The 14,957-nt window shown below is 30.8% G+C and overlaps 1 protein-coding gene across 1 annotated transcript; it reads left to right on the top strand.

The window, feature by feature from the left end:
• The first annotated feature begins 2,920 nt into the window (after positions 1-2,920).
• On the top strand, positions 2,921-8,068 carry LOC114292499 (serine carboxypeptidase-like 42). The gene is made up of 10 exons (XM_028236486.2): positions 2,921-3,629; positions 4,244-4,351; positions 4,467-4,559; positions 5,500-5,592; positions 6,015-6,100; positions 6,216-6,494; positions 6,596-6,729; positions 7,237-7,329; positions 7,431-7,548; positions 7,652-8,068. The coding sequence occupies exons 1-10, from the start codon at positions 3,353-3,355 to the stop codon at positions 7,817-7,819; spliced, it is 1,449 nt and encodes a 482-aa protein (XP_028092287.2). The 5' UTR covers positions 2,921-3,352; the 3' UTR covers positions 7,820-8,068.
• The last annotated feature ends 6,889 nt before the right edge of the window (positions 8,069-14,957 follow it).

Here is a 14,957-nt window from a genome sequence, read left to right as displayed (position 1 = left end):
CGTTGTTTAGGGCTAAAATGAATACAACCGTAAGAACCAAACTGTGTCTGCGGATATACTATGTGTAGTCTATTGTCTTGACTTACACAAATAACTGAACAGTTTAAGGCATCGCGTCCACTGGTTAGCCAGTAAGTCCAATAGGCTTTCATTAGAGGAGGTTCAAAGCCAAAAGTTATCTAGCTCGATGTGGTGTATCTTCTTAATGTACTCTTTCTTTGTCTGCATCTTGTTGCATGTCCGTTAACGTGAATTCTATTCATATGGGGGATTGTTGGAAAATGGCTTTGAAAGCTTTGGAAAAATCTTATTTTTTGCTAACTTTGAGCATTAATTAAGGTGGGACCCAAGCATTATTTTTAACGTTTTTCATTAGGTTCATGTTTAATGCCACGTACTAAATAAATTCGTGTATTTGGTTGCTCAAAACCATTTCTGGATAAATGAGAATTCAACACGCATTTTCGGGTTCGTGGCAATGGCTTTAGGTGGGTTTCTTACACATTTGTTAAATGTGCTTGCCTTTTATTGGAAAGGCTTGAGATTTTGAATGAGTTTATATACTCTAACTTGGGATACTTGTAATGGACCCTAAGCGGTGCCTAAGTTTGTGGAAGGGTGAGGTTATGGGTAAAGTGGGCTAGACCTATTGGACCAAAAAAAAAAATCGCACTCACCGTCCGTCCGGGCGAGCTGGGCTGCGCTTTGCTTGTGTGCGGGTGCGTGGTGTGAAGTTGGGTTAGGCTTATCCGGCTAAATACGTATCTTTTTGGGCCAAAAACATTTGTAAATTATTTATTTATTTTGGTTTCAAAATTCAAAATAAATTGGTCCAAATTTTTTCCTTCACCCAAACAGATCCTAACCTGTCCGAATAGGTTCAAAAGTTTCAAACAAGCTTTCTACCTATTGAGTTCCACCTGATTATGTTTTCTATCTGTTGAAATTCAAACCATATCTGTTCAATCTATCCGAACAGATTTCCATATGTTTGGTACCTGTTTGAATAGCCACCAATTTTCCAATGTATACCCTGTCATTCCAGTATTCATTTGCATTGGAAAAATTCCAAACTTCTTCCATTTCTTCTTCAGTTCATCATCCTCCACTACAGCATATGTTTTTGCATTTATTTTTTGGAAAAGAAAGATAAAGAGTTGCAACATAATTTGGTTCGCCAGACTTGTTTTTGTAGTGCTGCAAATCCAAGTGTTAGTCGTTGCATCTTGAGAAGTATACGCTGGTTAAAACTCGAAGCACCGAAGCGAGGGCGAAATCTACTTTAAGGAGATTGTGTCCAATACAAGGCTCGACTTTAATTTCTGTAAGCGTTTAATTCAAAATCTAATTTATATAATTATTTTTTGAATTATTTTATTTTGTTGTTTATTTAATTTATACATTTAATTTACACACACATCACTGTGGATCTAACAGTATGAAATTTATTATGTCCGTACAATTTGTTTCTATTGAATTAAGCCTTAATTGAAGATGAATTTGGGAAGCAATTGGGTAAGAGAGAGAAAAGAAAATGTGAAAAATGAATAACGGTTTGGATAAGCAGAAAGAAAGACGGAAATGACCGTACTAAATAAGTGCACTTTTTGATTTTTTATGAAATATGTTGGGTTTGAAGTGATGTGGTAGAGAGGTGATGTGACTTAAATAAGATGATGTGACTTAAATAGAATAGTGACTTTTTGATTTTTTTTAAAGATGCCAAACTTAACCTAAAAAAGAGAGAAAGAGTTACATATTGTTACATGGTAGTAGATTTGAATGATGGTAAATTGGATATTTTAGCAATTTTTATTTAATTTTACTAACATTGACATTATCGATTTGGTCAACAAAATCAACTAACAATTGAGTTTATTTGTTAAGCAAAATTTTAAAAATAGGGAAAAGTCAATAATATTTTAGAGAATAAGAGGGGAAGAGTGTAATTTAAAAAATATTAACAGAGTTTGCCTAGTATTATTTGTTTATAGTTAAGATTAGGGGTTCATTTGGCAATGGCTTTTTTAGTTGGTTTTTTAACTTTTTTGACTTTTTTAGCCTGGACTTTTTTGTTTGTTTGATTTTTTTGACTTTTTATTTATATATGAGTCAGTTTGGTAATTTTGTATCCCAACTCAGGTGTTTTGACATTTTATAATTTTGTAGCCTTTTTTTTTGTGCGTCTATATGTGATTATTTAGTCCCACAAAAAATGCCAAATCGGGGATAAAACTATTGATTTGGAGTATCTAATTTCATTTGTTCTCTTAGCTTTTGTCTCGTTAATATCGGCTAAGTATAGTGCTTTTGTAGTTAGTGTTGTTTTATCTTATTTTACTTTCTTTGAATAGATAGAGTTAATTTCAAAATAAATTTATTTGCGAAATAGCGTAAAATAATAAAGATAAATGTTAACTTGAGCATTGTTTAAGTTTGAAAAAGTCTTGTAAAAATATTTAAAATGTATTAAATTTAACAAAAAAAAACTTGTACATTATAAATTTTTTGTCTTTTGCTTGTGACCTATGGACACTTGAGACCCAATAGTAAATAATATATTAAGAAAAAGTACATTGATCCCTCTCACAAAAAAAATTATTAGTTAATTCTGGGTACCATGTAATCATACTTTAAATTAATCACGAGCCTTCATACTTCTTTATATTATCCGACTTATCTACCACAAAATCATAAGTGACACCTCGAACCAATGAGGACCAACGAATCACCAAGGATCCTCTAGAGTGAAATTTTCCTAAAATTTCTTAGAGTGCTATATTGTGTAGTTGAGATTTACTGGCAAGTCACATCAGAAAAATTGATGTGACTTGCCAGTAAATCTCAACTACACAATGTAACACTTTAAGAAAATTTAAGAAAAAATCACTCTAGAATCCTTGCTCCCAACGAATAACTTCTCCCTCACAAACAATTCAAACAAACTTGGCCGAAAGGACGGCATACATTACTACCCCAGCAGAAACCTGCAACTTCATAACGTCTCTCTCTCTCTCTCTCTCTCTTATATATAGAAATATAAAAGCTGTACGTATGGATATATGGTAGTTATATACGAGCTGCGTATTTATAAATCCAGCAAATCCTTCTAAGTTGAGATCTTGAGGGAGGAAGGGGCATACCCTTTTGCGTCATAAAAGCTGCTCCATAATTCACGTGCCATCTTCTCAACAGGATTCAATACTACACAGAAAATTCTTTGCCAGTCATCACTTTTTCCTAGTATTTGATTTATTTATTTATGTAGAATGAAAATGTTAAGAGGAGTGGATAAAGCCCTGGCTTTTCATTGAGAAAATCTTAATTATTATTGTTTTTTGGAGGCTGAGAGATGGGTGGGCTGTGGTGGTGGTTTTGTGGGTTGTTGGTGGTGGTGGGTGTGAATGGGTACCCAAAGGAGGATCTGGTGGTGGGTTTGCCTGGACAACCGAAGGTTGGGTTCAGGCAGTATGCAGGGTATGTTGATGTGGATGTCAAGGCTGGAAGGAGTTTGTTTTACTACTTTGTTGAAGCAGAGGAGGACTCTCACTCTCACTCTCACTCTCACTCTTACCATCCTCATCATGATCATCATAAGCTTAAGTCCCTCACTCTCTGGCTCAATGGAGGTTGGTTTTTCTTTCCACTTTAATTTCTTCCTGCTTTAGCCCAATCAATGTAATTTTCATGTTCCCCAAGTGGGTTCTTCTGACTTCAATTTATAGGGGGACTGTTTTGTCTAGTTTTAGCTCCTGTTATTGTGGTTAACTTATGGGTCTTGCCTTTGCATTGATCCTCTCCTTTTGCTTTCTATCTTGAATATTCAGTTACTCTTCTTTTGCCGATTTTCTCAAGAATTATTGAACTGTTGCTTTTTTAGACTCCTGTGATGACTATAGTACTAGCCAAATTGTTGTTATCTTCACTGCACCCTACCCCCTTCTCTCTCCTCTTCAAGTGACCTTCATTTATATATAATTTAAGATTATTTTCAATTTTTATTTGGATACTGCAGTAATAATCATGAAAAAATGAATGGATGGTGGTAAGTTTTTCCTTTTCTTTTTTAAGCTATAATAACGTCATCCTTTGAACAGCATTTTATCAAAATCCAATGTCAACGGAAATGAAAGGTCCAAAACAATCTTATGCAGTTTTGTCATGTTGAAAATGGAGGATATTATTAATAAAACAGTTCCAAATTTAAGGATTTTGTGTGTGTGTATGTACTGTTGTTTTTCAGGACCAGGTTGCTCCTCCATGGGTGGGGGTGCCTTTACAGAGTTGGGACCTTTCTTTCCAAGGGGTGATGGAAGAGGCCTCCGAAGAAATTCCATGTCATGGAATAAAGGTATAATTAATTAATACAATAGAATTAATGTTGTTTGGACTTGGTTATGCCCTCCACTGATTATGGTTATTTCAAATTATTGAATAAGGTCCATTTTTTTTATAATCTTTTGCAGCATCAAATCTCCTATTTATAGAGTCTCCGGCTGGAGTAGGATGGTCATACTCCAATACAACTTCAGATTATGTCACTGGTGATGCCAGAACAGGTAATAGATAATCCCAAATCTTAAATTGACTTTCTTTTTAGTCAGTGGCGGAACCAGGATTTTATACTAAAGAAGGCAATCGATGGTTGAGGAAGTGAAATTCATCGGATCATGTTTATTAAGATAAATTGCAAGGATATCATTAAAAGTGAATTTTCTGAATAAATGATATCTTTATTTCATAGAAAATGTGACACTTTGAATGTCTACAATGAAAAGGTCAAAGAAAGAGGTCTATGACAACAATTTATTTCCTATAATAGCCTATCTAATGGTTGGTACTCGGTAACCCTCATTGAAAATTTGTAATTTCATATCTATTCATTTTAGAAAATTATCTAACTTCAACTACCAAGAATAACTCATAGGTTTTTCAATCATGATAAGGAAATTTTAACAGCAACCATTATTTGCTTAACAAAAGCTATAGAAAAAGAGAGTTTAGAAAAATGATTCTAACCATGAATACAAATGCTACTTACTTCCAAAAATCCATAAATTTGTATTCTTAAAGCACAGAAAATTAACAAACAAACAAAAATTTACCTGAAATAACTTTTACAAGTTTTTTGAGTACATTTATGATGATGATTTTGATCCTCGAGGGCTAAAGTTTTGTTTTTACAAGTAATTTTTGGGAGAGTTTTCCACATTTCAGTTTATATCCTTCCTGGGAAATCACCCAATGGTGTTACTAACATTAACATTTGTGCTAACATATTGTACCAAATCCCACAAACCAGTCTTTCACGCCCATCTCTCACATTCAGTTGTTTCACATTTCTAAAGCATGAGATTTTCTCGTGCTTTAATTGTAAGTTTCTTAGGTTATATAGACTGTTGAAATGAAATGCCTAATTAATATGCAAAATTTTGAGCATGTGATATAGCATAAAGCTGTATGCTATGTGATTGAAGCTCAACCTCTTGTTTTTGGCAGCCAGGGATATGCTTATTTTCATGCTGAAATGGTATGAGAAGTTTCCAGAATTCAAATCCAGAGATTTGTTTCTTACAGGAGAAAGCTATGCAGGTAATAAAATAGAATATACACAGTGACTCATTTAGGCTGCTTTGATGTTTGACATATGTAAAATTTGTAAATCCTGGAGATTGATATTCTCAACAACTGAAATATCATCAATGCAACACATGTGGAAATGGTGTCCATTAGGAAACACTTTGAAAATTGTGTTCTGAATTTTTTTTTTAAATTGTTTTCGTGCAAAAATGAAAAAGATAAGAAAACAATGGGTGTTTATGAACTATTCATGGTTTTTATTTCCAAAAAGCGAAACGACACCAAATAGGGTAGATTCCATCAAGCACTTAGAAAAGTAAACAAAAATAAATCGAGCCAATTGTAGTCAACTCATAGTTCCTCTGTTTACTTTTTCCTACATTTTTCCTCTTCAGTATTATCTGTGTTCATACTGTGAATGTGTCTACATGTAGGGCATTACATACCACAGTTAACTATAGCTCTTCTGGACCATAATGCGCATTCCAGTGGTTTTAAGTTCAACATCAAAGGAGTCGCTGTAAGAACACTTGAAAAACAGTCATTGTTCTATGTTTTTATGATTTTCCCCAATATCTAGTGTTTGCTCAGTGCTTACATTTTTTTAATTTTATGTTTCACATTATTTTGATTAGATTGGGAATCCACTTCTCAGACTTGACCGTGATGCTCCAGCAATCTATGAATTCTTTTGGTCACATGGAATGATATCTGATGAAGTCGGCCTTACCATCATGAACGAATGCGATTTTGAAGATTATACCTTTGCTCCTCCACACAATGTCACGCTTTCATGTAACAATGCCATAACCGAAGCAAACAGCATTGTTGGGGGTTACATAAACAACTATGATGTGATCCTCGATGTTTGTTACCCATCCATAGTAGAACAAGAGCTGCGATTGCGCAAAATCGTAATGTTTTTACGTATTATTATTTTTTTATATTCACCATTTTGTTTTATCCTATCTTTATCAAATTAATCCTCATGATGAAAATTTATGATTGATTGCAGGCTACTAAGATTAGTGTTGGGGTTGATGTGTGCATGGTCTACGAAAGGCGCTTCTACTTCAACCTTCCTGAGGTTCAGAAGGCTCTTCATGCAAATAGGACTAACTTGCCATATAGCTGGTCTATGTGCAGTACGTAAGTAATTCTTTGTAACAAAGATTTTTTTTCGTTTAGTTGTGTCTTTGTTTTCCATTTTCTGTTTTCATTTTTCAGAGAACACAGAAAACTTATTTGACGAACTGAAGAGCCTCCCAAGCCCAAAGCCTTTGATGAGTTAGACAATCCCCCAAAGCCCCCAATTTGGAAAGACCCAAAATCTTTATAGCCTTAATGACATATATACACTTATATTTGACAAAAAGAGCCCCTTAAATAAAGTTCTGAATCTGAATATGAAATCACCCAAAAATTATTTACTCTAGTAGGGGTCAAATTTTTTTTCTTCTTCTCAAGTCTCACAGTCACTATTATTGGCCGGACATAAAATTGTAAGCCAAGTGGTTTTTTCTTCTAATTTTCTAGATAAATATGAACTTTTCAATTTTTATTACTGGAGCTATGTGATCGTCCAATTTTACTATTTGGCTAAAAATGGATATGCCCTTTCTTTTACTGATTGATCTCCTTTATTTTATTTGTCAATGTCTTGAATTACAACAATACTGATGGTAACATCAACATCCTTCCGTTGCTTAAAAGGATAATCCAAAATCACATTCCGGTTTGGGTTTTCAGGTACTATTATTTCTACATTATAAATAAAAAATAAACATTACCCCCTTGTATTTAGCATTATTAATCAACAACATGATGATTCAAATTTCACTTGATTGCAGTGGTGATCAAGATTCTGTCGTACCATTACTTGGCTCACGTACACTTGTTCGTGAACTAGCTCATGATTTGCATTTCAACATCACTGTCCCATACGGAGCTTGGTTTCACAAAGGGCAGGTAGGTACTTGAGGCAGCAATCTTGTTTCTATTCATTTTCAAAAACCACTTTTATTTCTTCAATCTCAGCTCATTCATTTTTGTTTTTTGTTCTGAATAATAGGTGGGAGGTTGGGTGACCGAGTATGGAAATTTATTAACTTTTGTGACAGTAAGGGGTGCAGCTCATATGGTACCCTATGCGCAACCATCAAGATCTTTACATCTCTTCAGTTCGTTTGTCAGAGGCCGAAGATTGCCAAACACAACGCGTCCTTCTATAAATGAATGAAATTGTTTTACACTTTATTGAGTTCCCTTGTGCTAAAAAATTTCAGCAATAATGCAAAAAGGAAAAACAAGAAGAAGAAGAAGAAGCAGAAGAAAAAAGTACTTGAAAGTTGAACATACAGTGCATGACTTCCATACAATTCATTGGATTCATGATTTTGAACCAAAAATTGAAGAGACTAACTCACTTTGGTTGAGTCACTGAATTTGAATAAATGGAATTAGTTCAGAGGGGTTAAATTCAGCTGAATTTAATGTACTGATTCAAAATCAATTCACCTAAATGTACCATAGCAGAACACTTAATTTGATCCTTTTTATGCCAAAATACTCACCATGGTAGTTCCTTATTTCAAAATTTTTACTCTCATATCATTCTAAATGAATTTTCTATTTAAAAATTATGTTTATTTAGCATTCTCTAAGTTTTTCAAATCCCTAAACTGCTGTATCATTTTCTCTGATGTGTGGTGGAAATAATTATTCAATAATCTTTGGTACTTTGAATTGAGCTGTTCTGAATGGCCCGAATATCGATAGGCTAGACAACCACCATGATAATCGGGTGAAACACTTGTCTATCGTGGTTGTTACCAATGGTGGAGGCGCAAAGGGTCTAGGGGGTCATGTGCCCCCAGTTTTGGAATAATTTTTTTTTTTTAACATAAGAAAATATTTTAAATAAAAAAATTGTAAAATATTATTCTGAGTGATATGTCAATAACATTTTTAAAATTATGAGAATAATAATAGTTTTTTTTTTATTGAAAATAAAGATATTACGATAAGTCATATTATTACCTATGAAAATTTCAATACAATGGTATTATTATTGACATGAAAATATACTTAATTTCAATGAAGATATGAAATTTATTGAATTGTTAGTTATATTTAATATGTGGGGTTCATCCTCTATATGTTTCTTTATAATTGGTTGGTCATATCATATGTCAATGATGATGTGGTATTACTATTATATTGAATTTTTATTAAAATTTTGTATAAAAAATTACTTTATCATTATATAATTTATTTTAAAACTTTTATCTATGACTTTTTTTTTTATTTTTTATATTGTTCATAATATATTAGTTACAAATAATATATTTATATATTTATCTTTTTTGAAGGCAATCGTAAAAATTTATGTAAAATATTTTTGTAAAAATTTTTAATGTTGTAATTAATAAATGTCATTTCTGATTTAATTTATTGGCTTTGCCACTGGTTGTTATCTTGTCGGCCGCGGCTGTCAGCCTTTTCGTTGAACGATCGGCCTGATGACCGATCAAACAACCAATAAAATGAAATTCGAGTCATTCGGACAAAACTCAAATTCAAACTACACAGCATTGTTGATAATTATTATAGGATGAGACTGAGCTTATAAAAGTATTTTTTTTCTCTAATATTGTGCTTCTAAGTTTGCTACCCACTCGAAATGGGTATGGTGTCCCTTTTGGTTGTTTCAGCTACCTTGCTTGTATTATTGATAAAATGGCGTATACTTTTTTGACAATTTAAGAGTTTGGAAAAATGGAAAAAAGTGAAAAAATATTATAAGATTCCCTGCTACTATGCTAACTTGCTCTCATTTTGTCTTGAGAAACTAAGTAAGAATTACATTTAATTTTTTGATGCATCATCCAAACAAGGAAAAGAAGAATTGAAATTAATTTCACTGGGCATAGTCATTCATAGGATTTGAGAACAAAATGACATCAAGTATGATTTTAAGAACAAAGTATCCATATTTTTTAAGATAAAAGTAATTTGTTCATATAATTATTGATATTCGATCAATATAATTTTTTTATATGAATAATCTTTTTAACAAGAGTTTATAAAATAAACAATCTCGAAACATAGACTTAAAATGGACCCTCTCGTTTTTATTATCTAAACATAACCTAAAGCTAATTTTAACAAAAGAAATTTGACTAAAAATAGTTATAATTTATATTGGTTATGAAAAATGTTTAGTAGCTTGAATTTGTGTAGCCTGAATGGCTCAAATGTATTAAAACGAAGTCGTTTTGCTTCCAAAACGACGTCATTTTTGTTTTGAAATATTTGAGTCATTCGAGCAATAAAAATTCAAACTACCAAAATTTATTAATTTGTTATATAACGTGCGTTTGCCTTTGCGTTGCTTTTAATTCTCAGTGGGTAGGATTCAAGCTGTAAACTATCTATCAGCCAACAATTTTTTTTATTTTGTATTATAGATTTTGTTCTCTCTCATTTTAATTAAGATTTTCACACTAGAACATGGCATGAATTTTGCATTTATATATCCGTTTGGCAAGGAGATTTGGGGCTATTTTAGCCATAAAAGACAAAATAGACTATGTTAGCCACAACAAACAAAACATCACATCCAATCCAACCCATAATCATTACAATCTTCTCTTACAAAAAAAGTCAAAAAAGTCAAAAAATCAAAAAGCCCTCCCCAAACCAAACTTTTTAGCTCAGGCTAAAATAGCCAAAAAAGCCAAAAAGTCAATCCACTTCCCAAACGGAGGTAATATGGTTCCTATTACACGTTTCTTTTATATCGTATTTGGATCACGAATTTAGGCAAAAATTTAAAAATAAAAGAAAGAAAGTGAGTGAAATATAAATCGTTTGGAAAGTTGGGTTTATAGTCAAAAAGGGTTAAAAAAATCATTATAAATTGTCACATCATTTTCTCTACTTTCAATACACCCTTTATTAAAAAGTGAAAAAGTCAATTAAAATAATTAATTTTCAAATGGGACTTAAATTTTATTTATATTTCACCTCCTATCTTTCTTACCTTTTCTTTTTCTTTTTTTTTTTTTAAATTTTTTTTTATCTAAATTTATGATAATATAACTTTAAAGTATTGATAAGTTGCAGTGAAATATCACAAAAAAGAAAAAATATACATTTTAAAGAACAATTAAGAAAATCCTTAGAATATCATACTGACAGAAAATTGTAAGCAAAAAAAAAAAAAATCTATGATTATAATTTTTTTTAGTAGCAAATAACGATGAAGACGAGCCATATAATGATGTCATGATAAACATTTGAGCAATTATTAACTTGGAAGAAATGCTCAATAACTAAAATCTCAGGATGTGAATTGAGAGATTGAGTGAATTTGAAAACTTGATTAATTAGTCTTAATCCTGCCAAAAAGTCAAAACTCACCATCTAAGTAGGTGTGACGTGATGATATGTATTCAAACTCAATTTATAATTTACGCAATGAGTAATGATTGAGACTTCTATTTCATAAAATCTTCACAAATCTGAACTACTTATAATATAGACTCTACACATATATGAAGGGATAGGATCATTTTAAGGGTGTAGGAGTCATCCCCAAAAGGGGTCCCAAACATGTTCCTTTATGCAATCCATTATTATAAGGCCTAGAATTAACATATCAACCACCCAAATCCCAAGATGGAATAGTATACATTTTTTGAGGAGTGCGTATGACATAATTAAAGATGTATATATTATGAGGTATGTATGATAAAATTTTTCATGGATTATTTAGAATTAAAGATTTAATAATAATAATTTTTTTTTTTTTTAGTGAAGGAGGGAGAGAGGGATAGGGCAGTTGACCGAGTGATCCATGTTATTGTCTTTTGAGACAATGAGAATGTTAGATGTTCATGGTTTGAGTTGATGGAACAATTGCGATTAATCTAACACACTAATCCCTAATATCTAATCATATGCCAAAAAAAAAAAAAAAATTTTGAGGCGGAGAGGCCTTTTTATTAGAAAGAGGATGGAGGGAGCTGTTTAGGCCCATGAGGTCCACCATAGACCCCGTTTTAATAATTTAAATTGTTCATTTTGTCTGATAGTTTTTCATCCATACAAAAAATTAGGTCAATCCGATAATTATAACTTATTTAATTTATTGCATTTTTAACCAAAAAAATTTATATTTTTAAAAATAAATCATACATTATTTTAGTGACAAATATAATAAATTGAACAAGTTACAATTATCGGATATACCTAAGTTTTTGTGTGGTTGAAATACACAGAGTACCCGACAAACTGAACGGTTCAAATCATCAAAACGAGGTCCGTGGCGAGCCCACAAGTTCAAATAACGCCCTTCAATAAAAAAATCTGGACTGAATAGGATCCTTCTCCTTTTTATTATTGTTGAACATTTTTTTCCCAGTTATTTAAACTGTGTTTGGTAAAAATAGATTTTAGCAAAAAAGTTTTTTTTAAAAAAATCATTAAAAAGCTTTAAAAGCCAAAAAAATCATATAAAAAAAGCTTACATATTTCTTCATTTTTCCCCCCCTACTTTTTGCTTGTTTTTTCTTAAAAAATAAAAAAATTATTTGTAAAAATTTTAATTTTTAGTCAAAAAAATTACTAAAAAAACTACTTCCTAAACTAACCTTAGTTGTATGAAATTTGTAGAGTTGAATGCAACAACATTCAATCTCCCATGAATTAGATCAATTTGTTTCCTCTTTTGATAATTTATAAAAATTGATTGAAGACTTCAGAATTTCAAGACTCCGAACTTCAATGGTCAGCTAGATATGGGTGAGTTTTTCCCCTGGCTGGACAAGATGGTTGTTTGGAAACAGGCTTTTTTAAGTAAGTTTTTGATTTTTTTGTTAAAATATGATGTAAAAAAAATTAGTATGTTTGGAATGACTTTTTGAATTTTTACGAAAAGATGTGTAAAAAGTAGAGAGAAAAATGAATCTTTAACTTTTTTGTATAGATTGTTGACTTTTTGACTTTTTGAGTAACTTTTTGACTAAAAAAGTCACTTGCTCAATGATGACTGAATCATAAAATAAACATTTGATATTCAAATGAATTTTTAATTAGTTTAGTATTTTATTTTTTTATTAATTTGAGTTCGATTGATACAGATACATCAAGTCAACTTGGATTTTTAAGAGCGGTGCTATATTTTTCAATACATTACTTTCATTTTGATATCTACATTTTATTTGGATCATGAAGTGATGTGAGAAAAAAAAAATTATGATTTCTCACAATTATATTTGGATGAATGAAAAAAAAAAAAAAAGAGAATGTAATTTATTATCTATTTTGTTTGGATACAATAAATAAGAGAAAAGAATGAAAAGTGTTGTATTTCATTTTACCAAAATAACCTTTCATATTAATAAGTTATATGTTTTTTCATAACGATAATTTTGATATTTTAAAAAACTTTCATAGCTATTTTAGTTGATTTTTTGGCTATTTTATAAGATGAAAAAAAGTTATGTTCAGGATGATTTGTGAACTTTTTTTGTAATTGAATAGATGGTTGTGAGAGAAAACATGATTGATTGATGTGTAGAATGTGATATTTTGTCATATTAACTATTTTAGTTTTTTTTTATCTTTATTGGCTATTTTAGCTAACAAAGCTATTCCCAAACAGGGCCTAAATTCAATTCATTTCTCACCAAATCTCACCTCTTGTGGTGAGAAACAGAACATGGATTTGGTGAGAATCCTTTTCTAACCACCACTCATCATTTCTCACAATTTTTCACCTACTTAACCATTCAAACAAGCGAAAAAGTTTCCTATTCTCACCATTTATTTTTATTTTTTATTTTCTCACCAAACTCCTCCATCAAAACAGAGTGCTGATGAGATAGAAGGGAGAGAGAATAGAGAGAGATAGAGAGAGGAGGGATGAAGACTATGGATCTCCCTTCAAATGATCCATTCCATTGCATTAGGGGTGGATTGGAGGGGCTCAATTAGAGCTCCCAAACATTTTTTTATTTTTAAACTATGCTTACAAAAGGAAAAATTTTAATATACATCCCTTTAAAAAGAGTGTACCATATGATCTATTTCTTTAGTTATGATTAATTTTCTTCTTTAGTTATGACATTATTTTAATTATGACTCATGAATTCTTTAATTATGCCTTATGTTTTGCTTAGTTATGACATTTTTTTTAGTTATAACTCAAAAAATTAAAATTATATTATTTGTTTTTAATTATAAGGTATATACGGTGAACACCTTTTAAAGAGTGTACACTATAGTATTTCCCAAAAAAAAAAAAAAAATACAAATTGAGCAAGTCTTAATCAGGTGATATAATAATGGTTAATGTTATACAAAACAAATAATTATATAACTTTTGTAAAATATAATATGTTTGACATCAAACCATCCATTATAAAACAAAATGTCCATTAAAATAATTTAATTTTAAAAATAGAATAATAACATCGACAATGCTAGGTAGCTCAAATTTTTGTGGCTCAAATGGCTCAAATCTGTCAAAACGACGTCGTTTTGACAGATTTTGAGTGTAAAACGACGTCGTTTTGACAGATTTGAGCCATTTGAGCCACAAAAATTTGAGTTACCAAACATTTTCCTAATAACATTAATATTTCATTTTAGGGTTGGGCTACTTGAGAGGTCTGTGGGCCCGCTTATATATCTTGTTTCGGTAATACGAACTATTCATTTTGTAGGACCTTTAATAAATATCATTCATTAAAAAAATTAGTTTGATCTGATAATTATAACATTTTCATTTTAATGCATTTGTCTTCGAAAAATTAACGGCAAATATATTTTTAAAAGCAGACAATCCATTTTTTTAGAAAGAAACACAATAAAATGAAAATGTTACAATTATCAGATCGGTATAATTTTTTTTATAAATGATATACATTAAAAATTTTACAAAATGAATGGTTCAAATAATTAAAACGAGACATATAATGGGTCCTCTAGACCCCTCAAATTATCTTATATTAAAATGTTAACATAAATGAAACTCAACCATTCATTTTATACATTAGACGTTGGTTTATTTGTCTTTCTTGTTTGGAAATTCAATAATTTAGCTTAAAAGTCAAAATGTCACTAAAAAAAAATTAAAAAGTCAATAACATATATCAAAAAGTCAAATATTTTTTTCTCTATTTTTTTACATCTTTTCATAAAAAATTAAAAAAATCTCAAACATATTATTTTTTTACCTCATATTTTAGCCAAAAAATTAAAAAATTATTAAAATTATCTGCAAAAAATTAAAAAATTATTAAAATTGTCTGCTCCCAAACGAGACCTAATCTCCCATTAAGAAAATGTGTTAATCTACAAAAACAACA

This window comes from Camellia sinensis, chromosome 3, assembly GCF_055761805.1.
Source record: "Camellia sinensis isolate YWXY chromosome 3, ASM5576180v1, whole genome shotgun sequence".
Lineage (NCBI taxonomy): Eukaryota > Viridiplantae > Streptophyta > Magnoliopsida > Ericales > Theaceae > Camellia > Camellia sinensis.
This window is presented reverse-complemented; position numbering and strand designations above follow the sequence as displayed.

What these genes read in the sequence shown, in the direction of transcription:
- LOC114292499 (XM_028236486.2), top strand. Translation starts at nt 3,353, where the DNA reads ATGGGTGGGCTGTGGTGGTGGTTTTGTGGGTTGTTGGTGGTGGTGGGT. An exon ending in AGCTGGTCTATGTGCAGTAC is followed by an intron (nt 6,730 to 7,236) that starts GTAAGTAATTCT and finishes TTTATTTGTCAA; the next exon opens with TGTCTTGAATTACAACAATA. An exon ending in CTTGGTTTCACAAAGGGCAG is followed by an intron (nt 7,549 to 7,651) that starts GTAGGTACTTGA and finishes TCTGAATAATAG; the next exon opens with GTGGGAGGTTGGGTGACCGA.